The 27,665-nt window shown below is 45.1% G+C and overlaps 1 protein-coding gene across 1 annotated transcript; it reads right to left on the bottom strand.

The window, feature by feature from the left end:
• On the bottom strand, positions 1 to 27,665 carry LOC139565040 (neurexophilin-1-like). Its single transcript, XM_071385051.1, has 2 exons — positions 27,080 to 27,665; positions 1 to 9,733 (listed from the first exon to the last, which is right to left on the bottom strand). The coding sequence occupies exons 1-2, from the start codon at positions 27,131 to 27,133 to the stop codon at positions 8,966 to 8,968; spliced, it is 822 nt and encodes a 273-aa protein (XP_071241152.1). The 5' UTR covers positions 27,134 to 27,665; the 3' UTR covers positions 1 to 8,965.

The raw sequence follows: 27,665 nt of genomic DNA, 5'->3' as shown, positions 1-27,665 counted from the left end.
AAAGAGACAAGTCTGTCAGCAAGCTTTTTATTCAGGCATTTTATACAGGGAACATGGCCAAACTTCTCATCTTTACATCTAAGGGATTCCAATAATGTCCTAGCGTTGCAAAAAGAAAAACTCCTCTTTCCTAAATTGTAGCTGGTTCTGTGGATGTGGCGTTTCATTAGTGTGTAATATTCATGACTTGTAGTTGTAATAGTGCCTGTAGGGGGATATCTATGGATGGTTTCAATATTCCTCCAGTGCTCAAGGCCTACTTTCTGTTTTACTAACAGTCAGCTCAGCAGGACACAAGACTCAAACTATTTTTGAAACCTATTTTCTGTTTTAGAAACCGTCCTGGGCGAAATTGTAGCACTTTCTATTCTGTTTACTAAGAGTGGAAAACTAAAGGAACTAAAGTTTCTCATTAGAGAAATCTGTCTCCCCAACCAAAAATGAGGAAAAGAGGCAAATGAAGATTGATTGAGAAGTGGCGAAGGGTGTTGCACGTTGACTGCAGCTGACTCTGCACATCGCATGATGAATCCCATTCAGGGCTGCCGATAATGATCCGAGCCCAACACTCACACAGCGAAGGAAGGGAGGGGGAGGTACAAAAGGGGGGTGATCAGCCCCAAAGATACAACCCCCAACCACCTGCCTCCCCACATGACTCTTATCAAGAACCCCACAGTAGACAGTAGACTGTCAGAAGAAACACCCGGAGAGGTGGGAGAGGGAGCTACAGAAAGACAATAAGGAAGAAACATTTTCTTTTTTGTTGTTAAGCTGCAGTTTTTGAAGGACAGCTTCTCAATAAGAGTCTCATCCCATCAGGCCTTGGGCTGTAGTCTGGGTCTCTACTCGGTGGGAGAGGACGACAGCACCTCCTCAGTAGATCATATCAAATGTTGTTCGCTTGGTGGTAAAAGAGAAAAAAAGATGGAAGGAGAGATGGAGGTCTGGAGAGGCTGAGACAGTGATGGAGCGGTAGAAAGCTAACCTTTACCAGTTCATGTCTCTCTCTCCCTCCTCCCTCCTCCTCTCCGTCTCTCACTTGATCTCTTTCTTTCTTACTCTCTCTTCCTCCCTCTGTCTCTTGCTTGATCTCTCTCTTTCTCTCTCCCTATCTCTCTCCCTTTCTCTCTCGCTGTCTAATGTCCTTATCTCACATGTATCAGCCTATTAAAGGCCCTTAGTGTCTGTCGGCATTACTGAGTTAGACACAAACACTCCTCACATCTAGACTGAAAGAACAGATGCTGTTACTTGTACTTCTCAAACACACCGCCTCAAAACTAAAGGCTCAAACTCAGACCCACCCCTCACACATTCACACACACACACCTGATGGTCTTTCAGCAGAGTGAATAATTACCTTGCCAAAGGGCACCACTGTTATCCCTGGCTGGTATTTAAAGGCCTGTCACTGAATTTTAATCACACCTTTCCTCAGCTTCGCTTAGTTAAGTGGAAATGTCCTCTTTGTTGGCTGATCCAGAGATCAGAGACCTGATGCCTTCATCATAACCTACAGATAACACTGTCTTATTGGCTAACGCAGACAGATATTATCCTTAATGTCAACACTGTGATGGACACATATCTCTCTTTGTTGTGCACAGATGAACAGTTGACCCCATTGAGACACACTGGAGTGGGCTCATATTGTTGGCACAGTAACATGATGTATTTATTGATCATTGTGGTCATGGTCATAATAGGTTTGATGGCCTTTAGGTTTGCTGTGACACGTCCATGACCAGAACAGAAAGCCAACTGCATCTCAGAGGACTGAGTGATGTGAAATGTCCAATGGAAACGTTAAGCAAATAGCAGCAATCAGAGATTTCAGCACCATGGACAGCAATTCTTTGAAACTGCATCTACAAGGTCAATTGAAATGTAGCAGGATTATGAAACTAGTGACTAGCCTAGTATGTGACAACTAATTATAGTTTCACTATATTGTTGATGGTAGTTCATGTTTCTATACTAAAGGCTTTGTTTTTCTCTTCACAAGAATAATAGGATAAAATAATGATTTACAGTGTCTGAAGCCATTGTGAAATGATTCTAATCTAATTAGTTGATTCAGTTTGACTCCACTGTATCCCCCGGGCTGTTCCTGTTCCTTTCCAACAATCTCTCACTGCGTCACATACTCACACACGCAGGCACGCACACATACAGTTTGAGTTTTTCTTTATCTTTCCATATTCTGCAACTTTCCATTTGCTTTGTGGTCTCAGGGCACCATTGGAAAATGAGACCCTGGTCTCAATTGGGCTCACCTGATAAAATAAAAGTTAATAAATAAAATAAAAAAGTTAATAAATTAAATACAAAACATTAAGAGCACCTTCCTCAATTCGTCAGGGCATGGACTCTACAAAGTCTCGAAAGCAGACCACCACATACCACCCTACCCCACCCTACCCCATACACAAGTCATGTCTCAATTATCTCAAGGCTTAAAAATCCTTCTTTAACCTGTCTCCTCCCCTTCATCTACACTAAATGAAGTGGATTTAATAAGTGACAACAATAAGGGATCATAGCTTTCACCTGGATTCACCTGGTCAGTCTGTCATGGAAAGAGCAGGTGTTCCTAATGTTTTGTACACTTAGTGTATACCAACCCCCCTGCCCTTATTGTTCAGTATCCCTCTCTCCACCCCTCTTTCAACACAATGTATTTCCATCCCTCTCCCTCCTCAGTGTTCTTCTGGCCTGGCTCTCTCCCAGCCTCTGTCACTGCCTGTGTAAGTGGTGAATAGTGCATAAGGCCCAGTTAGTGTTCCATCAGGGGCATGGATACAGAGCTGGGGGATCATGCAGGCTCAGGCACAGAATCAGGCTGGCTATCTTGGCCTCTGTTTGTTCTTCCCTCCCACATATGAACCAGCTCTGAGGGCCTCTAATCTAACACACTGGGCTAATAACCTCCAGGCCCCACACACCCACTGCTCTGCATGATTGGAATGGCAGTCCAGAGAGACCATTAGAATGCTGGAACATGAAACCACTTAGAGCATTCGTGTGCAGGGCCGGTCCTAGCTTTTTGGGAGGCATCAGCGAGATTTGGTTTGGGGGCCCCCCACCTAGTGGGTCAAATGTTTCGAAATTTGAAAGTAGATTTTCTGAAAGTCTGTGCATTTTGCCATGGGCGGAGAGAAAATGTTGCAGTTTTAAAACTCATTTCAAGCAATTCTACTCATTGTGCCATGGGGCAGACAGAACATTTTTCAGTTTTAAAGGTCATTTCCTGGAATTACCGTCTTCTGAACAGGGTTGGTACCCAGATAACTGTAGCCTAATCAACTTACATAAGACTGGTGGTCTTAGAAGCCAAGCCACCGTGTCTGGTGTGTGGAAATAGATCCTAGGGCCAAATAGTGTCACAGCTCACCGATACAGCCGCTGATTATAGAAAGGATAGTCTTGATATTGGTATTAGTAAAGTGAATGGGATATAAAACCTGTAGATAGATTTAGTATTGTTGGGTAACAGATACCTCTATGGAGGGATGATGTTGCAAATTGAGATACTACATTTGGGGTATTACAATTGAGGCCATGTTCCCAGGCAGGTGAGGTACAGTATTCTGTTGTTGACTCAGACAATAATGGGCAATCAGTGATTAGCTGGTAATATTATGCGTATAGAGGGCATGTTGGGTATAATTAGGAGGTGGGTGACTTATAGTACGCATGCCCTGCAAATAATCTCTCTCTCTCTCTCTCTCTCTCTCTCCCTTTCTCTGTTTCTCTCTTTTTCATAGCTCAAGGTTACTTGTGTGAATGTCTATTTATCACTTTTAGCTTTTCACGCCTTCCCCCACCTTCTCATGCCATCACTAGTTATTTTCTCAATTGACTATGGTCCTGTTCCCTATTACTCCTGCTGAAACGCCACTTCCACAACCAGATGCTCGCACTCACAAATTGTTTTCTCTCCCAGAGAGCCAAAACGCCTCAGTCTGTGCCAGTACGACAACACTGGTGTCCGTTGTTTCTCTCCCTTTAGACTGTTCCATGTAAACTCTATTCACTCTATTCTCCTTCACCACTACCAGCTTCCTCTCTCCCTGTGTGTCAGCCACTACATTGCTGTTATATAGATTACACATTCACAAGAACCCTGGCTTCCAAATTAGATTTCTATTCTTCTATCTTGTTGACTTTTTCCCTTTTCTTTCATCATCTCCAGCAAGGTTATCCTGAGGCAGGCGGTGCTTTTATGGAAACAAGGGGGCGTTGGCAGAGGGATGAGGAGATGGGGGATGGAGGAGATGCGCCGCCAGCCATGCCGTAATCGATCTTGTTTAAAGGGATGTAGTGAGCTGAAGGTTTGAACTCATCTCCTCGTTAACAGTTGTCTGGGATTTAATTAAGAAGCCCAACGGATTTAATGTCAATTACATTCCCAAAATGAAGGAGAGAGAAAAGTCACAAAGAAAGAAAGGAGAGGCTCATTAAAGGAGTTGCATGCATCATCCTAGTTGAAACATTACCCCCTTTTCGCGAGTTTATTTCTCTTTCCTATTTCTCTCTCTCTTCGTGTCTCTGTAAGGGCCATTAGCACACATTGTCACATCTGTTCTTTGCCGTTGGCGCACAATATGAGTATATGCAAATTAGACCAAATAAAGATTTCATCGACATTGACACTTTCTGGCTTCCAGTGAATTTGTCAAGCGAAACAAGATATAAGACTGGAGCCTGTTTCTCTACAATTCAAGTGATAAGTTATTTTGTGTACTTTATTGATTTTTTGAATGTCGGAAACCACAATTAATGCCATCATATCATCCTTACGCTATATCATCAATATGACACTGAAACAAAATAATGTGAAAAGATAAAACAGACAACTTCACGGCATGACCCACATTAAATACAACTTTATTTAGGTCAGAGAACTTGTAGTTTGTATATGTATATACTGTATATATATATATATCTCTCTCTGACGGTCAGTTCTGTTTCTATTGTGTGCTGAGAGGACAAGCATTGCCCTGTGGCCTATGGAAGGCCAACTGTCCACAAGTCTGTTGACACTCCATTGGACAACAATAAGACTGTCACCATAACAACACTGGCCATCCTACAGCAACATTCTCTCTTCTTCCAACCAGCAGCACCCTCTGTTTGAGCAGCCATAGAGGAGCATGGTGGAGTCTCAGTGATATATTGCTGTTAATTTGCGAGGATGGGGTGAGGATTGGAGCGAGGGACTGAGGAAGGTAGAGAGGCGGTACATGTGACCCAGCAGTCATAACAGTCCAGCAGTGTCTCTGTTAGTTTTCTAGTTGTCAGGAGGGGGTGGGGCTCCACCTCAAGGTGTTTTACTCCATGTCTCCTCTGAAAGTCCAGATGTCTTATCCAGATGCTACAGGGCTGGTGGAGGGATGGAGGTGAGTGGGGCGTCAGTAGGTTAGGCAGGTTGGCATACCTCTAGGCCTAAGCCTGCTTTCCAGGAAGTCTTCTTGTCTTTAACATGACAGATTGGAAGGAGGCTGAGGTAAAATACTTTGAATGGGGCGGGGGGCGGGGGGGGGGGGGGGGGGGTAGGAGAAGGAGCACCCATACCAGCCTGTGTTTCTACAAGGGCTGGAGGTACTGTGTACATAATCTTCTTTGTTCATGTCTCTGTAGCACTGCGATGTGTGTGTGTTTGCGCCGGCATGTGTGTGTGTTCTCACTGTGAGGGTTCAGTTGGCCTCACTGTTAAGCCGAGAGATTAGCCAGATGAGCTCTGAGCTGGACTCTGGCGGGCGGGGATAGAGGGAGAGAAAGAGAGATGGATGAGGACCTGCCCACAGTGGAGTTCAGCGCCAGGGCAGGGGAGGTAGCCCCGACATAGGAACATGGGGGCATGGAGGTTAGGGGAGCTGGTCACAGTGAGAGGAGAGACACAGAGAGGATAGGAGGACATGTTGTGGGTAGGGGAAAAGAGAGCCCAGATGGGCAGAGAGGAGTAGGAAGAGGAGTGGGATGACTTTAGGCCAATGGCAGACTTCCACACACTAGTTGGTAAATCCCAACATTACAAACTGCGACATGAGGCTATACTTCCCTGCATGCCAACTCTGAGAGGGAGAGGGACAGGGTCTTGCCAGGCAGTACTTGCATCAGTTTACTGTGAGACAGGGAAGGTACTATGCTTACATGCAGAATTCTGTTGGAGTATCTGGGTATTCAGATGAACTCTGTGGACCCCAGGAAGAGTAGCTGCTGCTTCTGCAAAAGCTACTGGGGATCCCAATAAACAAACAAATCAACTGCACTTGGACTCTAATATGTTCTGAATACTGTCTACTGTTTGCATGCTTACTACTGTATAATGATATTCCATTGATGGTTGCATGAGGCACATTTTCCCAAAAGGTAGCAAGCACCAACAACTAATGCAGAGCATTACAGAATTTTTTGTCTTCAATCGCTTCCTTTCATGTTTAATTTGTTCCTAAGAGGTCCAAAACGTCCTCTTAACAATTGCAAATATTCACCAGAAAGCTGTCATGCAAACAACAGTAATCTGAATGTAATGTTTACATGCCAAATACTGACTTAATAAATCCCAAACAAATTGTTTAGGAAAGGAGTATTGTACACTCGTTTCACTTGAAATGAGCTCATTCGGATTACTGGACTCTTCTTGTCCAATATGGGTGTTTACTTGTTTAATTCAGACTCATTGAATTCTGACTAATTCCAGATTATTAGTTTGCATTTAAACACAGCAGGTGTGACTGAGGATTGACTGTGACACTAGTGATAAACCAGACAGATCTATTTTACAAACATCTCGACAAGGGAGAACCACCACAGACAAACCACTGCATATTGTCTTTTCAAGTAAAACATTTGCTCAGAGGAAAACCAAATCACCAGTAAGCATCAGGGGTCTGAAGTGTAGATTTGGGTTTATGCGTCTGAATAAACAGTAATATCTTAAAAGATAATTTAGTCTTTGTGATGTTAGTGGTTAATGTTCCCTGCTGGACCCTGCAGGGCTGTTCTAGCAGCAGTCAGAGACAGGCAGTCAGAGACAGGCAGTCAGAGACAGGCAGCAGAGAGAGGCAGCAACGGCAGCAGAGAGAGGCAGTCTGAGAGAGGCAGTCTGAGAGAGGCAGCAACGGCAGCAGAGAGAGGCAGCAACGGCAGCAGCCTAACAGAGATGTTGTGGTTATGGCCTCATAAAGACAGGAGCTAGATTAAACACCCAGACACTTTGATGTTCAGATCTCACTTACAGTACTTCCCATATATAGCCTTGTGAGTGAGCCTTTCTCTCTTTTATTCTGTCTCTCTCTTCTATTCTACCTACAGTCAAATTGCTCCATCTCTACCTGACGTGATGCTCCCGTACCCCCCACAGGAGGAGGACTTTATAGTGAGTGGTTCCTGATCCAAGTCACACACTGGCCTCCCAGGCCTCAGTGCTACAGAAACCCCACTAAGCTCCCTCCAGACCAATCAGAGCACAGCAGTGCCAAAGGCCATGGGGTTCAATCACTTCTGTTACATTGAGGTTTTTCCTTTTTACAAATACATTAGTAATACCATATATTATGCATTCAGTGTTCAAAGTATGACACCTGCCATTGGAAAATACATAGTCAGGAAATCATCACGTAGTCTATATAGGTGCTATGAGTCAATTTCCAAACAGCCCATATTGTCAGTACATAATCAGTTGTCCCTAAATGAGATATATACAGTATTTTGTCTAGTGTTGTTGTTTGTGAAATGGACATGAGTTCAGCCAGCCAGTGGCTATTCATCTTGATGAGAGAGCTGTTAACTGAGGGCCAAGCTGCTGGGCCAGGGAGCCATAACACAACTATCCACTATACCCCTCGCTGTGCCCATCGCTGTACCCCTCGCTGTGCTCCTCGCTCGCATCCTAATAATCCTAACTTGATTTCCAGGAATACATTTCGCCCTCTCTCGGTGAAGCCTTAATTAGTTTTATTTTAATTTATTCCAGATAACGATCAGACTTTTGTGAACACACAGCGTTTGTCAGGAAAGAGAAATCTCCCACACACAGCCGAAGTTATCAAAGCTTGAAATCAGGAATCCTGACTGCAACAAAATGTAATCTTTTTCATACAGAGGGGACAATAGAAGGAGCTGAATACTCTACATCTCCTTCTCTCTCCTCCACTTTAATTAAAAGAGCTCTCTGAATCTCATTTCTCCCCCTCTCCCTCTCCCACTTTCGTGCTCACGCTCTCTCTCTCTGTCTCTCTCTCGCTCTCTCTCTCCCTCCCCCTTCCCTCTCTATCATGTGTGGAGAGGCAAGTGCCTATCTCTATGCAGAATGAAGTTATTTCTCTCACGTTGAACTTAAGCCCTGTCCCATATTTTTGTCTGGCGATTGCTTTTGCTTTCTCTCTTTGCTCTTTCTTTCTTTGATAGAATGTCATACCTTTAGAATAAACATTGGGTGGGATAGCCTATCGGGATGACATAGGGGTGGAGAGAGAGGGGTGGGATATGGGAGCAGTGGGAAAGATTGGGACAAGGGTCCATACAGAAACAAATGGAAGATGCCCTTTTGAAAGTAGAGTGCTACCTCACCTGAATGACAGTGTGCAGTAGTTCACGAAAACATTCATAGATGTTTGTAGGTGTTTTCTGTATTTAGCAAAGTAGGTAGCGAAATTAGAGGTTTGAGTTGAGGTAAACGTGTGTGATGATGTTGGGCGTGCTAGTTACTACTGTTCCTGTCGATGAATGCTTCATGACAGCACTCTAAATATCAATGCCTCACTGTGTGCATACTGTATTTGTTGCATATATACGTTTTTACAGGGTACAGTAGTCTGGCTACAGCGAGGGGTTGTCTGGTGAGGCGTTGCAGCAAATTACATAAAACGTTTAATCCAGCTCAATCTGGTGGCCCCTCACCCTACAGAGTCACTCCTGCCCTCGTCCCTCCTCTCCCCCTCCTGTGTGTCCCCCTCTAACCCGAGGGCAGGTAGGGCATCTCGTTGTGGTAGTTGTAGTCCGGGCAGACCTTCTGGACCAGGCGGTAGTCTGTACTGTAGAAGGAGATGTAGATACAGATGACCTTGAAGGGCTTGGAACAGATCCAGGAGACATGGCTCTGTGTCTGCTCCTGGAAGCAGGTCTTGGACGGGTCGTAGTTGCACAGCGACGTGCGCTTGCTGCGGTCCACCTTCTCATAGTCCACGCGGCAGTTGAAGATCTTAGAGTCCTTGGGGTAGACCACGCTCTGGCGCTCCAGGTCAAACTCCACCGCCTTGACCGGTGGCACCAGGCTGACTGAGATGTTGCCCTGGCCCGTGGAGTTGTGGCGGAAGTAGACGCTGAACGTTCCGTTGCCATGGTCTACGATCTTGCCGGTAATCAGCAGGTTGAGACGCACCGTCTTGATATTAGAGTAAAAGTCTCCCCAGCCAAACATCTTCTTGAACTTGCCCGTCTTAACGATGGGCCGGCGTTTGACGCGGGAGGAAGAGGAGGTGTCTGGCTTCATCAGGTCACTACCCAGCATCTCCCAGAACTCCTGCTTGGAGAAGGGAATGGGTGAGCGGTAGGGCAGCTCCAGGGAGGTGGCATTGGCTGCCCGACTTTTACTCTGGAGCATCCAGCGACTCAGGGGGGAAAGGGGAGTCTGACTCCCCAGGAGACCCACCGTCTTAGAGGACGACCCGTCTGCTGAGGAGCTCTTGGGGCTTGGAGAGTCATCTTCTTGACCCAGGGCCAGCTGGAGATAAAGAGGGATAGGGAGAGAGAGAATGAGAAAAAGAGAGGGTGAAAGAGAGAGAGGGGCAGAGTGTGTGTTTGAGAGAGCAAGAGAGTGAGAGAGGGAGAGGGGGAGAAGGTGTGTGAAAGAGAAAAAGGGAGAGAGAGAGAGAGAAAAGAGAGATGGAAAGAGGAGAAAAAAGGGGAGTTATTATGAAGGGAGTAAGAAACAAGGACAGAAAAGGAATGAAAGATGTAATCGATACTTAATTTAGCTCCTGGTGCTATAGAGATCAACTGTGACATTATATCAATGTTGTACTGTTATAAATGAATGTTTGAGTATGCAGGTATATATGTTGTGCTGTTACATTCTGGTGTCTATTCAGAGAACAGATATACCGTCTGGTTTTCAGAGAAGCTATATTGCTCCCCAAGCAGCAGATGAAATAGAAATCGCCTCCTATACCTTCAGCTACTTGAGAGGCCTGGGGGGATGAAGGTAGAGATTTAAGCCCCATAGTGCAGGCCTGAGTGGAGAAACAATTATTGCTTCGGTGCCTTCGGTGTGGGGTTGGAGGAGGGGCAGGCGAATAAACCTTGATGTGCAATTAAGGTTTTTTATGTTTTAATTAAAAAATCTGTATTGGCACACACACAAAACTGTCAGATGTTAACAGTGAGTGAGGAGAAAGGAGAGCGAGAGATAGATAGTCGTGCTCGGCTCAGCCGTGGCTTTGTGGAGTGTGTGTGAGAGCAGGCTGTAATGGGTAATTATTAGATGGTAATGATCTATTAACAGGTAGGCGCTGTGGGAGCCCGGAGTGCTCTTCTGTCCTTTTGATCTAACCGTGGAGAGGATAGGAGTCTGTTTGTGTCGCCGTTCCTCTGTTTGTGTTAGTGTCATTATGCAATGGATGGTTGCCGGAATGTGTGTGGACAGTACCCTATTAGCGAGGCATAAGTGTGTGTGTGTATTTGTATGTGTGTGTTTGTGTGCATGCTCTCTCTCTCTCTCTCTCTCTCTCTCTCTCTCTCTCTCTCTCTCTCTCTCTCTCTCTCTCTCTCTCTCTCTCTCTGCCAGATAGAGAAGGGTTTCTCCCAGTGATCCCACTGTTATACAGTGATTCATAATGCATGCTGCTCTGTCTGTGCTCTGATCCATCCACTGTTTTGAGTGTCAGGGCTTCCTTATACCGGCTTAGTCAGGATTATTAAGTTTTACTCATTCTTACTCCATTTTATACAGATTTCTACAGGCTCACTCAGATTTGTTCTCTTGCATTTCAGACAGTCTTGTAATATTGATTTTCTGTCGCTCTAAAACATGTATTTCCTTTCATAACAACTTGCATTGCAGCAGTCTGTAGAGGATTCCCTACTGATGTTGTTGTGTTATGGTCTAGCTATGGACTCAGACTCTGGAGGAGATGAGGAGTCCCCAGACCTCAGCCTTTCTCTCTGGTCCCTCTAGGGCTGTTTGAGTTACCTGGGCTGGGCCACAGTCAACACTACACACCCCTGGTCTGGTTACCTGGGCTGGGCCACAGTCAAGACTACACACCCCTGGTCTGGGTACCTGGGCTGGGCCACAGTCAACACTACACACCCCTGGTCTGGTTACCTGGGCTGGGCCACAGTCAACACTACACACCCCTGGTCTGGTTACCTGGGCTGGGCCACAGTCAAGACTACACACCCCTGGTCTGGGTACCTGGGCTGGGCCACAGTCAACACTACACACCCCTGGTCTGGGTACCTGGGCTGGGCCACAGTCAACACTACACACCCCTGGTCTGTTTACCTGGGCTGGGCCACAGTCAACACTACACACCCCTGGTCTGTTTACCTGGGCTGGGCCACAGTGATCACTGTTCTTCACAGTGATCTTCCATGTTTCCCACAGAGAGCGGACCCTCATTCAGACACAAACACATCAACCTGACAAGGAACCCTGTTGGCTAAAATGTGATATTATTTGACATTTCTGATAGCGTCCCTGAGAATCCCTCCTTGGCTTCATTAATAATGAATAAAATACATGGAGCAGAAGACATATTGATTTGAATCTATTCAGAAGCCTACTCTTGCCTGCGAGTGCGTGCCAGGCGCTGTGACTGTGATTGCAAAAACACTATTCCCCCTTGTCCCTGAATGATGTGCCACTTTGGGTTTGACTCCTCTCCCTTCATGGAACGGTGTCTGGTGGGCAAAGAGCAGCACGCTGCCGGTCTGCCAGTCTCCCTAGGTGGCACTGCAGAGTCTCAGTGGTGGCCATCACAGTGCCCTCCAGGGTTGTGTGGAATGTGCCACTGTATGAATCTTTATGACACTCTGTCTCTTGTGTTTACATTGAGCTCATTTCCCAGACACTCAGTGATTCAGTGACTCAGACAGGCAGTGCCGGCAAGGAGAAGAGCTGAACAACAAACACATTGCCCCCTCTATAATACAATCTCACTGAGCCATAACTTGCATGAGATGTGTTCGTTTAAGGAGCTGAATATGTAAACAGAGCATTCGGGGTGAGACAGGACGTGTGTGTTAGAGGTTAGGGAAGAGAGAGTGCTTCTGTAGAACAAACGATTGAAGTGCACAGCGTCAGTGTGGGAGACATGTTAGAACGGGCTTCATGGATGATTACTGGGGTAATAAAACAATGAGGATGAGATCCCCCTCGCTTTAGAGCAGATGGTTAATGGCTTGAAGGAACGCTTGTGTAGAGTGAGTCACCGTGCTGAAGGTTATACACTGGCCTGCTTATGTTGAGGGATGTCTGAAGTGAAAGATGGAAACACATGCTATGGGGCTGAATAGTGCTGTATAAGACTGACATAGCATGGCACAGCAGTTTGAAGAAGATTAATAGACCTGTTTAACAGCAGCTGTATTAGGCTGAGTTGTAATCCGAGGAACAATGTTGGTGTTAGGTTTCAAAGTACTTATGAAGCTTCATAAAGAGTGCTTATCAGCCGATCTGAGCTACACAAAGCTGAAATGAGGGCGAAGGTGCAATCAGGTCAGAGTCTGGGGTTGTTGGCGGGGGGTGATTTTGTCGTCCGTCATGTGTGAGTCAGTGAAATGGTTGGAGGGAATGTGGGGGGTCTGCAGGCTCCATCACTGTGGTAATTGTGACGCATTAAGCGTTAGTGAGTACAGGCCTGGGGCCTCTCTCGCGGCAGGGGGTAGAGGAACGGGAGAGGATGAGAGGGAGGAAATGATCAACAAGAGCCCACCAGCTCCACAGGAAATATTAAGACTATTAAAGTGACAGTTACACCATTTTACCCTCCTGTTCCCCTGGCGTCACGGCACAGTTGCTAAAAGCCAGAACAGAGATTATGGAGAAAGTTAGCTCAAATCTCTGAACTAACTGTTCTGTTCTGTCACAGTGCTCAGGTGGTGATGAGAGGCCATGGTGTCAACTAGAGAAATACTGCTACTGAAAATAGAGAGTTTTACCTATTCAGATGTGTCTTCTCATCAATATCCACGTGTATAGAGATGGTGTATATGGTATTTGATCATATAGAGGCACACAGCAGGTGTTTTTGCAGCACATCCTTCTCCTGGGCAGCAGATGGCTTCAATAAGCTCTCAATTTTCCTCTGGCTGTTGAGTTGAAATCTTCATCTCTAATATGACATACATTTTTAATTAACGGCTCAAGCGCCTGCTCAGATTTCCAGAGTGTTCTCCGACGCTTTGTGGGGGTTTTTCCCTCCCACCAAACTCCAGACCTAATGTGTTCACTGTAGGAATATTCTCCTTCTGTTACATGATTAAAATCGGAGAGCGGCTGTGCCCTTATAACTAATTATTCCACTGGCTAGCGTGGACGGGAGGGCCGGGGGAGGGAGGCTAGCGTGGACGGGAGGGCCGGGGGAGGGAAAGGTAATTTCACAAGAAACAAGGCGTTTGACTCTTAATTAATAATTTACGTCAGCTTCAAGGGGATCACCGGAGCTTAGCTCTGCGCTGGGTGGATGAACTCACTACATTCAGCTCTATGCTGGGTGGATGAACTCACTACATTCAGCTCTATGCTGGGTGGATGAACTCACTAAATTCAGCTCTGCGCTGGGTGGATGAACTCACTACATTCAGCTCTATGCTGGGTGGATGAACTCACTAAATTCAGCTCTATGCTGGGTGGATGAACTCACTACATTCAGCTCTGCGCTGGGTGGATGAACTCACTACATTCAGCTCTGCGCTGGGTGGATGAACTCACTACATTCAGCTCTGCGCTGGGTGGATGAACTCACTAAATTCAGCTCTGCGCTGGGTGGATGAACTCACTAAATTCAGCTCTGCGCTGGGTGGATGAACTAACTACATTCAGCTCTATGCTGGGTGGATGAACTCACTACATTCAGCTCTGCGCTGGGTGGATGAACTAACTACATTCAGCTCTATGCTGGGTGGATGAACTCACTACATTCAGCTCTGCGCTGGGTGGATGAACTCACTAAATTCAGCTCTGCGCTGGGTGGATGAACTCACTACATTCAGCTCTATGCTGGGTGGATGAACTCACTACATTCAGCTCTATGCTGGGTGGATGAACTCACTACATTCAGCTCTATGCTGGGTGGATGAACTCACTACATTCAGCCACTTTCTCTCTGTTTTGAGCTCCTTACTCATTTTGGACAAGTTCAGTTCTACCATCCCACTGGACCTGCAGCTTCATTTAGTATGCTGAGGGAGAGACCTTGCTCTGAATTGGCTATCAAATTTGTACATTATAAGATATCGACAAGGCGGCTGAGTGGAGTGCGGTGCTGGAGCAGGATAGCAGGAGGAGAGCGAGAGCAGTGGTTGATGGGATTGAACGGATTAAAGCGGAGTTCTGCTACTGTATATGCCCACCTGTCTGAGAGGACCTGAGAGGGGACTGGACTCTCTCTCTTTCTCTCTCTCTCTCCCTCTACCTCCCTCCCTTTCTCTCTCTCTCCCTCCCTCTAACTCTCTCTAACACACTCTCTCTCTGTGGTGATGCACTGTGGAATACTGGGCTTAGCTTTCATTTGAGGTCATATCAGTGGACATAGTTAGTATTAACTGTCTTTTCTGTCTGGTAATAGTACAAACATCAACAGTGTGTGGACAACTCCATCGACATTGTCATGACTCCAACCAACATCGTTCATTTCCTTTAAGCTAATTATTATTTTATTATTAAATAAAATTGGATTTTGATTTGAGCTACAGTACAAACTCAGTCTGTTCTAGAACAGTAAACAGAAAACCCTTCCAGATTAGAGCACCACCCTTGGAGACATATAGTACTGTAGTCCTTCAGATCACTTCAACATCTCGGGACTATACCCTGGAGGCCCCTAAGTCAGCTGGTTGTTGGAGTGGGTAGATACTTGTGTGTCTTTTCTCCACTGTAACCAAACAGCCCGTCACAGCCTGGTGAGGTCAGCAGAAGCCCCATCACCCCCTGATGATTTCACCAGGAACCCCCGTCACAGCCTGGTGAGGTCAGCATGGGACCCATAGCCCACTGCATCATCAGGAGGACATCACTAGTGGTCTCTTTGTAGTAGCAGATGGTGACAGATGTCCCCTCTTCAAATAAACCTGCTTCTATTTCCAGTAAAAAGGAGTTCCGCCACCGTCCGCTCTCTAAAGCTGTTTGTTCTTGAGAACTTTTTATTTACATAAATAAAAGTATATTCAGCACAAATAGGAAGCTCTCGAGTGGCTAGCATTCTCAGAGGAATAAAATTGTGTGACGCTTCCTTCCTAATAATCAAAGGTGAAATTACTTCTAATTCTATGGAATTAGAGCCAATTTATGACTTAAAGCCAATTTATGCTTGATCTGAAAATGTGGTCGGAGGCTTCGTATGGAGGGTGTGACGCAATTGCAGAGTCTCCAGAGGCATGCAGAGACCAAATCAAGCTCTGTACGGCATTGCTGCGTGTTCTCAAATGTTTTAACAATGCGGAGCGCTCTGTATAGCTCCACATTGACATGATTGGTTGACAGCAGAGCTGTTGTGAAGGAAGTTGTCAAGGAAGTGAGTTTGTGTTAATACAGGACCTCCAGCCCCAACCTACTGTCAACCAATCATGTCAATGTGGAGCTATACAAAGCCATCCGTATTGTTAAAATATTTGAGAGCACGAATGCTTGCTCTGACTTCTGCGGAGGCCGCATCGCAGTAAATGGTCACAGCAGACGTCGGATTGACCAGGCAGAGCCTTTTACAACCTCTGTATATCATTGTTGTGTGGTTCAAACAATTCCTGACAGACACATACTGTAACATATTCTCCAGCACAATTCATCCTGGCCCTTTTTTTCTATGTGCCCCAGTGTTTCAGAGGACAATGCCACAACTGGTTGGGCAGGAGAAAGGCGCATCTCTAGGGTCATCCATGCCACACAATGACGCCGGAGGGGATGGCTGCTGTTTTACGGGCTCCTAACCAATTGTGCTATTTTGTGTGTTTTTCACATTGCTTGTAACTTCTTTTTGTACATAATGTTTCTGCTACCGTCTCTTATGACCGAAAATAGCTTCTGGATATCAGAACAGCGATTACTCACCTCGAACTGGATGAAGATTTTTTTCTTTAATGAGTCTGACACGAAGGATATACTGCTGCTCCCGGACCAGGCCCAAATCCCCGTCATTCGCATGAAGAGGAGACGGAGATACAGGGGCCGCAGATCCGGGTGCCTTGTGAGAATTCGTTGGAGAGTGAGTAACCCGGCTCTACCATCCGTCCTATTGGCCAACGTGCAATCACTGGAAAATAAACTGGATGAGCTCTGTTCGAGACTATCCTACCAACGGGACATTAAAAACTGTAATATCTTATGTTTCACCGAGTTGGCTGAACGACGACATGGATAATATAGAGTTGGCTGGGTTTTCCGTGCATCGGCAAGACCGTTACCTCCGGTAAGACGAGGGGTGGTGTTCTGTGTCAATTTGTCAATAACAGCTGGTGCGTGGTCTCTAATATTGAGGAAGTCTCTAGGTTTTGCTCACCTGAGGTAGAGTACATCATGATAAGCTGTAGACCACACTATCTACTAAGAGAGTTTTCATCTACATTTTTCATAGTTGTCTATTTACCACCAAAAACCGATGCTGGCACTAAGACCGCACTCAACGAGATGTATAAGGTCATAAGCAAACAAGAAAATGCTCATCCAGAAGCGGTGCTCCTAGTGACCCGGGGACTTTAATGCAGGAAATCTTAAATCTGTTTTACCTAATTTCTACCAGCATGTCACATGTACAACCAGTGGAAAAACAACTCTAGACCACCTTTACTCCAGCACAGAGACCCGTACAAAGCTCTCCCTCGCCATCCATTTGGCAAATCTGACCATAATTCTATTCTACTGATTCCTGCGTACTAGCAAAAACTAAAGCAGGAAGTACCAATGACTGGCTCAATACGGAAGTGGTCAGATGATGCGGATGCTAAGCTACAGGACTGTTTTGCTAGCACACACTAGAATATGTTGGCTCCCGAGTGGCGCAGCGCTCTAAGGCACTGCATCTCAGTGCTAGAGGCATCACTACAGATCTTGGTTTGATTCCAGACTGTATCACAACCGGCCGGGATTGGGAGTCCCATAGGGCGGCGCACAATTGGCCCAGTTTTGTTTGGGTAGGCCGTCATTGTAAATATGAATTTGTTTTTAACTGACTTGCTTAGTTTTCAAAAAAATACAAATTCTGGGATTCATCCAATGGCATTGAGGAGTATACCACCTCACTCACCGGCTTCATCAATAAGTGCATTGATCATGTCGTCCCCACAATGACCGTACGTACATATCCCAACCAGAAGCCATTGATTACAGGCAACATTCGCACCGAGCTAAAGGCTAGAGCTGCCACTTTCAAGGAGCAGGACACTTATAAGAAAACCCGCTACGCCCTCCGACGAACCATAAAACTGGGACTAAACACCTCCCTCCACAACTAGATCCTGGACTTTCTGACGGGCCACCCCCAGGTGGTAAGGATAGAAACAACACATGTGCTACGCTGATCCTCAACACGGGGGCCCCTTAGGGGTGCATTCTTAGTCCCCTCCTGTACTCCCTGTTCACCCACGACTGCGTGGCCAAGCACGACACCATTAAGTTAGCTGACAACACAGCGATGGTAGGCCTGATCACCGACAATGATGAGATAGCCTATAGGGAGGAGGGCAGAGACCTGGCAGTGTTGTGCCAGGACAATAACCTCTCCCTTAACATGAGCAAGACAAAGAAGCTGATTGTGGACTACAGGAAAAGGAGGGCCGAACACTCCCCCATTTACATCAATGGGGCTGTAGTAGAGCGGCTCGAGAGCTTCAAGTTCATCACCAACAAACGATTATTTTCCAAACACAGTGAAGAGGGCACGACAACGCCTATTCCCCCTCAGGAGACTGAAAAGATTTGGCATGGGTCCCAGATCCTCAAAAAGTTCTACAGCTGCACAATCGAGAGCATCCTGACCGGCCTGGTATGGTAACTGCTCGGCATCCGACCGTAAGGCGCTACAGAGGGTAGTGCGTATGGCCCAGTACATCACAGGGGCCCAGCTTCCTGACATCCACGACCTACAGTGGGGAGAACAAGTATTTGATACACTGACAATTTTGCAGGTTTTCCTACTTACAAAGCATGTAGAGGTCTGTAATTTTTATCATAGGTACACTTCAACTGTGAGAGAAGGAATCTAAAACAAAAATCCAGAAAATTACATTGTATGATTTTTAATTAATTAATTTGCATTTTATTGCATGACATAAGTATTTGATACATCAGAAAAGCAGAACTGAATATTTGGTACAGAAACCTTAGTTTGCAATTACAGAGATCATACGTTTCCTGTAGTTCTTGACCAGGTTTGCACACACTGCAGCAGGGATTTTGGCCCACTCCTCCATACAGACCTTCTCCAGATCCTTCAGGTTTCGGGGCTGTCGCTGGGCAATACGGACTTTCGGCTCCCTCCAAAGATTTTCTATTGGGTTCAGGTCTGGAGACTGGATAGGCCACTCCAGGACCTTGAGATGCTTCTTACGGAGCCACTCCTTAGTTGCCCTGGCTGTGTGTTTCGGGTCGTTGTCATGCTGGAAGACCCAGCCACGACCCATCTTCAATGCTCTTACTGAGGGAAGGAGGTTGTTGGTCAAGATCTCGCGATACATGGCCCCATCCATCCTCCCTTCAATACGGTGCAGTCGTCCTGTCCCCTTTGCAGAAAAGCATCCCCAAAGAATGATGTTTCCACCTCCATGCTTCACGGTTGGGATGGTGTTCTTGGGGTTGTACTCATCCTTCTATTCCTCCAAACACGGCGAGTGGAGTTTAGAGCAAAAAGCTCTATTTTTGTCTCATCAGACCACATGACCTTCTCCCATTCCTCCTCTGGATCATCCAGATGGTCATTGGCAAACTTCAGACGGGCCTGGACATGCGCTGGCTTGAGCAGGGGGACCTTGCGTGCGCTGCAGGATTTTAATCCATGACGGCGTAGTGTGTTACTAATGGTTTTCTTTGAGACTGTGGTCCCAGCTCTCTTCAGGTCATTGACCAGGTCCTGCCGTGTAGTTCTGGGCTGATCCCTCACATTCCTCATGATCATTGATGCCCCACGAGGTGAGATCTTGCATGGAGCCCCAGACCGAGGGTGATTGACCGTCATCTTGAACTTCTTCCATTTTCTAATAATTGTGCCAACAGTTGTTGCCTTCTCACCAAGCTGCTTGGCTATTGTCCTGTAGCCCATCCCAGCCTTGTACAGGTCTACAATTTATCCCTGATGTCCTTACACAGCTCTCTGGTCTTGGCCATTGTGGAGAGGTTGGAGTCTGTTTGATTGAGTGTGTGGACAGGTGTCTTTTATACAGGTAACGAGTTCAAACAGGTGCAGTTAATACAGGTAATGAGTGGAGAACAGGAGGGCTTCTTAAAGAAAAACTAACAGGTCTGTGAGAGCCGGAATTCTTACTGGTTGGTAGGTGATCAAATACTTATGTCATGCAATAAAATGCAAATTAATTACTTAAAAATCATACAATGTGATTTTCTGGATTTTTGTTTTAGATTCCGTCTCTCACAGTTGAAGTGTACCTATGATAAAAATGACAGACCTCTACATGCTTTGTAAGTAGGAAAACCTGCAAAATCGGCAGTGTATCAAATACTTGTTCTCCCCACTGTATATACTAGGCAGAGTCAGAGGAAGGCCCAAAAAATTGTCAAAGTCTCCAGCCACCCTAGTCATAGACTGTTCTCTCTGCTATCGCACGGCAAGCGGTACCAGAATGCCAAGTCTAGGTCCAAAAGGCTCCTTAACCGCTTCTACCCCCAAACCATAAGTCTGCTGAACAATGAATGAAATGGCTACCCGGACTATTTGCATTGACCCTCACCCTCCTCCATTTCTTTATATTGCTGTTACTCGCTGCTTATTATCTATGCATAGTTACGTTAGCCCTACCTGCATGTACATATTACTTCAAGTACCTCGACTAACCTGTACCCCTGCACGTTGACTTGGTACCGGTACCCCCTGTATATAGCCTTTGTTATTTTATTGTGTTCCTTTTTTTACTTTTGTTTATTAGGTAAATATTTTCTTAACTCCTATTTTCTTCAAAATGCATTGTTGGTTAAGGGCTTGTAAGTAAGAATTTCACGGTAAGATCTACATCTGTAAAATTAGATTTGACAATTGCGCTTGTGCAGAAAAGTGTTTTCTGTCTGTGGACAGGCAGCGTTGTGCCTGTCTGGTGATGTGCCACAGAGCACAATCTTCCTCTACCCATCATGCCTCTCTCTACTGCTGTATGTCAGTCAGTCAGGCAGCAGGGGATGCTGAGGGCCTGGGGGGCTGAGGGCGGCCTAAGGCCCAGCGCTGGGGTACTCGCGGGGTGGGCAGGAGAATGGCGCACCTCTCGGGTCATCCATGCCATGCCTGCGCATAACTCAAGCTGTTTTATAACCCGAGCAGGAAGTGACAGCCTGTCCATAATAACACCACTGGCCCTTTTCTCTGCCTCTTCTCTAAAGCTCCTCTCATTCACTGTAGTGTGTCTGTCTAGCTCTTGTCTGTTGGAGGAATTATTGAAGTACAATAAGAATCCATTGTCCACAGGGAGGTGTTTTAATGTCTGTTACCTCTTGTTACACCGGGACCCTGCCTGTTTAATGTCTGTTACCTCTTGTTACACCGTGACCCTGCCTGCTCTTGTCTTGGACCTGGTCCATCTTGTGAAAGACTTTTGATCTCAATGAAACCTGGATAAAGGTTAAACAAAACAATCAATACAGAAAATGAGAGACAGAGATATGGCTATAGCTTATCTGTGTTTGTGAGGCCATAGTATAACTGTACTGTTTGTGACTGATTGATACTGTTTGAGGCTGTGATTGATACTGTTTGAGGCTGTGATTGATACTGTTTGAGGCTGTGATTGAACCTGGAGACAGCAAGACAGAGAGGCACTAGGACTATAATGCACAGCTTTGCATTGGCAGTCATCTAATGTGTTTGTGCTGATACAGCATTGGTGTATTGTACCATATTTGTGTGGCCATGTACAGTCTGTGTCTCTCCGTCTCAGTTTGGAATGCTTTGGATGTATTGTTGTTGTACAGGAGGCGCATGGCTGGTGTTGTCCTGCTTAGTGAGGGATGAATCTGGGTGGACAAGGTCACTGACTGTGAAGGGAGGGCTGGGTATCTAAGAAATATGACTCAAAGACTTTCTGACAAGACAGAAGAGGGGAAAATAGCTGCATGTGGTTAAAATGACCTTCAGCCAGTCTCTTAACCTTAAATAACACAACACGCTGTGGAAAGACGCTCTGTTTAATATCTTACTTCAATATGAGGAGTTGAAAATACGAACACCTAAAATTGCACTGGCAACTAGATGTCAGATATGTAATGATCCTATAGACTTCATAGTGGACAAGCCTAGAAAGGATGGAGTAAAAACAGATCAGTGAGAACAGACCCTGATGCTCAACATATACATAAAGCTCATACAACACATAGCTGTATAAACATAGATCAGTCATGTAGCTGCAGATGCACGGCCTATAACCAGAAAACATAGAGCTGTATAGATCAGAGTGCTGTCTGCAGCGTAACTTCATTGGGAGAAGCCCCAGGTAATACTTAAGACATCACACTGATGTTTCAGCACCATGGACAGGAATCGCAACTAACAAGGGAACATAGAAGACGTTTTCAGCACCATGGAAAGGGAGCGCCACTAATGCTAAAACCCACGAAAGTCGAGAGACACTTCAGATCCTTGGACAGCACCTCAGATTCTTACTGGGTGAATATTCCACACACCTCTGTTGGCCTATGGCTACTCTCTGTTGTTCCCATTCCATTTCCCCTTGAACTTAGAATTGTAAAACTATAGTTAATACATTGGAAATCATGCTCTCTGACAACTACTGTATGTATAGTGGGTGACAATCTGTGGAGTGTGGAGGACATGTGCAACCTCTCAAGGTCTCTGAGAACCTGAGGCTTCTAGCCTATAGAAGTCCTTGTTCAATACGTGCCTGCCTCTCCAAAACTGGGTAGAGTGAGTTCACTGAATGTGTGTGAGAGCAGAGCTCCTTCATCCCTGGTGATCCCTGCTGTTTGAAGGTTACAATGCAAATTTCAGACCAGTGCTCCATGGCAAATAACCGCTCACGCGTCCCTGTGGTGTGTGTGTGTGTGTGTGTGTGTGTGTGTGTGTGTGTGTGTGCGTGCGTGAGTGAGAAAGCGAGATTGTGAATGTGTAATATACAGTATTGTCTTCGTTTTACTAGTACAATACACTTATTATCACTTCCATAATTATTGAACCGATACCCTGATCCATGCCTTCATCACCTCCCGACTGGACTACTGCAACACTCTCCTCCCTGGTATCCCCACCAAACTCACCAACAGATTCCAGCTGGTCCAGAACTATGCTGCCAGAATCCTCACCCGCACCAGATCGACTGAACACATCACACCAATCCTCATCAATCTACACTGTCTCCCTGTGCAATCCTGTATTGACTTTAAGACACTCCTCTTCACCTACAAGGCCCTCCACAACCTGGCATCCACCTACCTCTCTGACCTTTTCCCAGTCTATGCCCCCTCTCGCTCCACCCGCTCCTCCTCTGCTGGTCTCCTTGTCACCCCCTCATTCTGCCTCTCCAACATGGGTGCCCGGGCCTTCAGCTGCTCGGCACCCAGGCTCTGGAATGCACTATGCCCACACATACAACATGAAGCCACAGTCATCTCATTCAAAAACCTCCTCAAAACACACCTCTTCATAGGAAGCCTATAACCTGTAGCCTGTAGTCTATGATTGACTCTGTCCTACACCCCTTCTCAGTATCCATGTGTCCCCCAAACCCTTACCCTAAACCTGTCCCTTTGCCTATTCCCAACCCTACCCCTAAACCCAAACCCTTACCCTAAACCCGTCCCTTTGCCTATTCCCAACCCTACCCCCTAAACCCAAACCCAAACCCAAACCCAAACCCTTACCCTAAACCCATCCCTTTGCCTATTCCCAACCCTACCCCTAAAACCCAAACCCTTAAACTGTGTTTATATCCTCTACCCAAGCCCTCCCTCCCTCATTTTATTTGTCCTGTTTTGTCTGGTCCTTTGATTTTAAATTGCACATTGATTGTTACACTTGATTTGATGTAGACCTATTGTTAATGGAAAATGTCCTTGAGTGTCCTGAAAGGCGTCCGCCAAATTCAATGTATTATTATTATTACTATTATTACTACTGTTACTACTCCATCTATTCTACGCTCTATCCATTTCAATCCCTCTCCTTCCCTCCGTCTTTCTCTCCCCCAACTCTTTTATTTAATTCTGTCTCTCTCCATACTCTCTGTTCTCGTTGTATGCTGTTCTACACATTTCTTGTCTTTTCTATCCTATTCACACTAGGCTGTCCCTCACCCTGTATTTGACTGCTAACTCTCCCTTTCTGCACTCTCTTCCTTATTCAGCCCTTTTGTAACCCCAGTCATTATGAGCATGGGCACATGGCACACAGTGGATATGTTAGGAGCCAGACTCCCCTTACCTGTCTCTCGCTCTGTCTTTCTCTTTCTCTCTCGATCTGTGTGTGTGTGTGTGTGTGTGTGTGTGTGTGTGCGTGTGAACCTGGAGAAAGCACAATAACCCTTGATATTGCCTGTCTTACTGTAAGGATCTAATGGTATTGCTATGAGACTAGTGCTGGGTTAATAGCCCTAATATAAACATTTAACAAACAAATTAGTTGGAATAGGCTCTTGACTGTATAACACTGAATGCTCGAGCCAAAACAAATGAATCCAATCTCTGAGCTGCATGTCATAGAATGAAAAATTGCTAAACCCTCGCCAAAAACGTACTATAATTTCTTAGCATAGCAGTCAATTTCAAAGCACTCTGACTAAGATTGTTTATATTATTCATATCAACCAATGCATGGCATAGTAATTAACATTTGAGACGCTAAATCCATCACATCATTGTTGCTTTCTTCGTGTTGATAGAGTATTAATAACCTTATTTCCATCCAGACAGAGTGGGTTTATACACCCTAGAGACAAAGGCTACACACTGATATTGAGTGGGGCGGTACAATAGGGAAATCAGCTGAATTTGAATATAAATGCATGGTCTATCATTATTAATCCGAGCTCTATTGTGTAATAAGTTGGATAATTTATTAATTGCTCTATAATTTATCAATGTCGTGCGGCTAATGAATTACCCAAGATCCCCTGCTGAGAGATGTGGTGCGCCACAGTTTTTAGATAGGCAACATGGTAGAATATTGATAGAAACTGCACTCCAATTAATTACATCATTAGTGCAATCCTGCTGCGTTTGAGAGTATGTGGCAAGCATGTGTGAACATACACCTTGAAGCGTAAACATGTTCTCCGACTCCTAAAACCTCTCTCTTAGATGGGAGGAAATGGAAGGGGAACATTTATTCAATTTGTCAAGTAATAGGGCCAATGTCATCTATTAATAATATGTCTTACGACCCAAATCCTTTGTGAGACGTGCAAATGTTCAATCAATGAAGAAAAATAATTTTGAGATGGTGGTACATTTGGCCTAATGATGACTTTTATTTTGAATTATCCATAATCTCATTTTAATTTCACGTAGGCTAAACAGTGGCCTATGTCTTTATATAAAATAGGTTACCTACTTTAAGATGCACTCTCAAACTTTTGTATTATTTCAGCCAGTAGTTCTGAAAATGGTGCTCAAGAGCCAAAAGTTGTCCCCGTTTTTTGTGTACTACCTCATCAAATTGTGTACCAAGTCATCTATTTCGTGTAACATATTACATCAAAGACAGTACAGTATGTAGGCAGAAACTGCTTCTCCAATAGAAATCCCTAATCACACTTCTAGGTGATATCATGGTGATGTTGGCTAGTGGGCTGAAACAAGTCACTGGATCTAAAGGGAACTGCAATGTGCTGGCCGTCAAATCAAAGGCACTGCTTCGATATAATGTTGGTTTTGAGGAAAATGAAAAGGTGTCAGTTTGTCACTTTCACGAGGTTGGAGTAATAATATGTTCAACTACTTAAGACGTTGGCTCGAATCTAGGTTGTGCCTTTAGATTTCAAGAAAATTAACAACTAAGGAAAAGAATGTCACTTCTTTCACTGACTTCTCAAACCCCAGCCTGCTCTGCTTGGTTTGTTTCGCAAGTGTTCCCAGGAAGTCTTGCGATGTTGCACCTCTGAGTTTAGAAACTCTGTGGTTACATCCTGCAATATTAAAAAAAATGTTTTTTTTGCAATTCGTATGATATGTTAAGAATCCAATTCTTACTATATTTTACGAATTTGTTGTGCTTAAAATCCTGGATTAGGCAACTACCCAGTGGGCAAAAACGGGTTTAATCAACTTGTTTCCACGCCATTTCAATCAAATAAATCAATGTGATGACATTGAATCAATGTGGAAAACTGATTTGATTTGAAAACAATTATCAACATAAGGGGATTTCGTATTTTTTCACACAACTTTTAACCTAAATCCAATGACATGGTGACATGTTTTGTTGATTTCACCTTGACTTTACATTAGTTGCCAACTCAACGATAACTAGACGTTGAACTAACATCTGTGCCCAGTGGGTAATAACTCTTTGAATACTTTATTATAGCCTACAATTCACCTGTATACTACAGTCTGTGTTCAGTCAGAAGCGCCCAAGGTTATTCAGTGTGTGTGCCTTTACAAAGCCACAAGGTCGGCCGCTCTGACACAAAGGTGTCACAACAGAACTGAACACAACGCATCAAAGAAGCAACCTTGCGACAACACTTGAATTTAGCCTACGTCATTCAGTTTTTGTTCTTGATGCTACAATTTGCCTCTAAATTTGCCAAATTAGATTGTTGCTCTATATATAGATATAAATGTAAAGCATGATGACGTACATTTGTTTAGAAAATTAAAGTCTCGGCTAAAATTTTGCACACAACATGGTCAATAAACATGCCTAATAAGGCACTTAGTTTCATCTTGATGTTAGTTATGTTTATCACATTAAAAGCGTTACATTTACCAGAACTCTAAATCCTGTGGTAATTGCAGATCATTAATCACAACATAATGTTGATTGAGTATACACCAGGTTGCACAGTGTGATACCTGAACTGGCATAGGCTACAGTGCACTAACGTCGAATTGTGTTGCCTGCAATAATCAGCTCGTGGTCAATATACAATTTTAGAAATTCCTTCATTTTATTTTACTCAACCTTGCACAATGAAACATTAAAATATTGACCAGACATTACCTGTATGGGGGACACGTTGCACTGTGTCTCATGCCAGGTAGCCTATTCGTCTCGCCTTTGTACCGTTATTAAGTTATCTTTCAATTTTTTTTAATAACAAATCGTAATGATCGGTCAAAGAGAGTCAGTCCCCTTTCGTTGTCCATCAACAAATAACTTCAGCAACGGATAGAATACGCTTCAACCGAGGAACTCCAATATGGAGATTTGAGGCACAATTAATGTACGGGACCGTTGTCCGTGGCGCAGCATGCTATCCATGGCAACCGCTCACAGCGTACTCACTCACGCGGGTCTCTGCCCTGGGAGAGGGAACCTTGTCGGGTCCAGTAGCTCGTGCGACACCGTATGCACGGTTAATTCCCTTCACTTTTCGCCAAACAAATGAGTGGCACATGTCTGAAGGAAGGGGTAGCCTAGTAACGACAGGGGTGAATGGACATGGAACTATGGACACAGACACACATATGACTGGTGTAACTTTTTTACACTGCTGGGCACCGCCGCCCCTTCTTGCTTACCAAGCACGCTGTTCCGTTAAGGAGAAGCAAGATAAAGCCGTGGTTGGAACGCATTTTTCTGGCGCGCGCAGTGCCTCAGATTCCCGCTTCAGCCCGAAGTCAGCTTTCATTCACGAAGACGCTATTCCTTCCGCACTGTAATCCCCAAAGCTAAGATACGGTCCCATGTCCAACGCAGGCTCAGCTGCTACACCTGGGCACCTTCAACACGCGCCTTCCTTTTACTTTTCCCGGTGTTGAGTCCAATCACTATAACATTGGAAATCCATGAGAATGTACCGCATTACCATCCACGAAAAATAGTGTATGCAATTCCTGCTCAACCTGCAACAGTGTGAGTGAGAATGAAGTAGATGATATATAGTCGGCTGTATCAGTGTATATCCACTGGGGTGAAGCCTAGTTGATGAATGGAATCCTTGGCGTTGCTCATATCAGCGTGTGTGGACTGACAAGGAATCGTATACTGGCATTGACGTTTAAACAGTCTCTCTCTCTCTCTCTCTCCCTGCCCCTCATGCGTGTGCCCCCAACTATCTCTCTCTCATGCCCTCACACTATTTCTCATCAGCAGTCAAGCAGAATA

This window comes from Salvelinus alpinus, chromosome 36 (assembly GCF_045679555.1).
Source record: "Salvelinus alpinus chromosome 36, SLU_Salpinus.1, whole genome shotgun sequence".
NCBI lineage: Eukaryota > Metazoa > Chordata > Actinopteri > Salmoniformes > Salmonidae > Salvelinus > Salvelinus alpinus.
The sequence above is the reverse complement of the archived record's forward strand: the minus strand, read 5'-3'. Positions and strand labels throughout refer to the sequence as shown.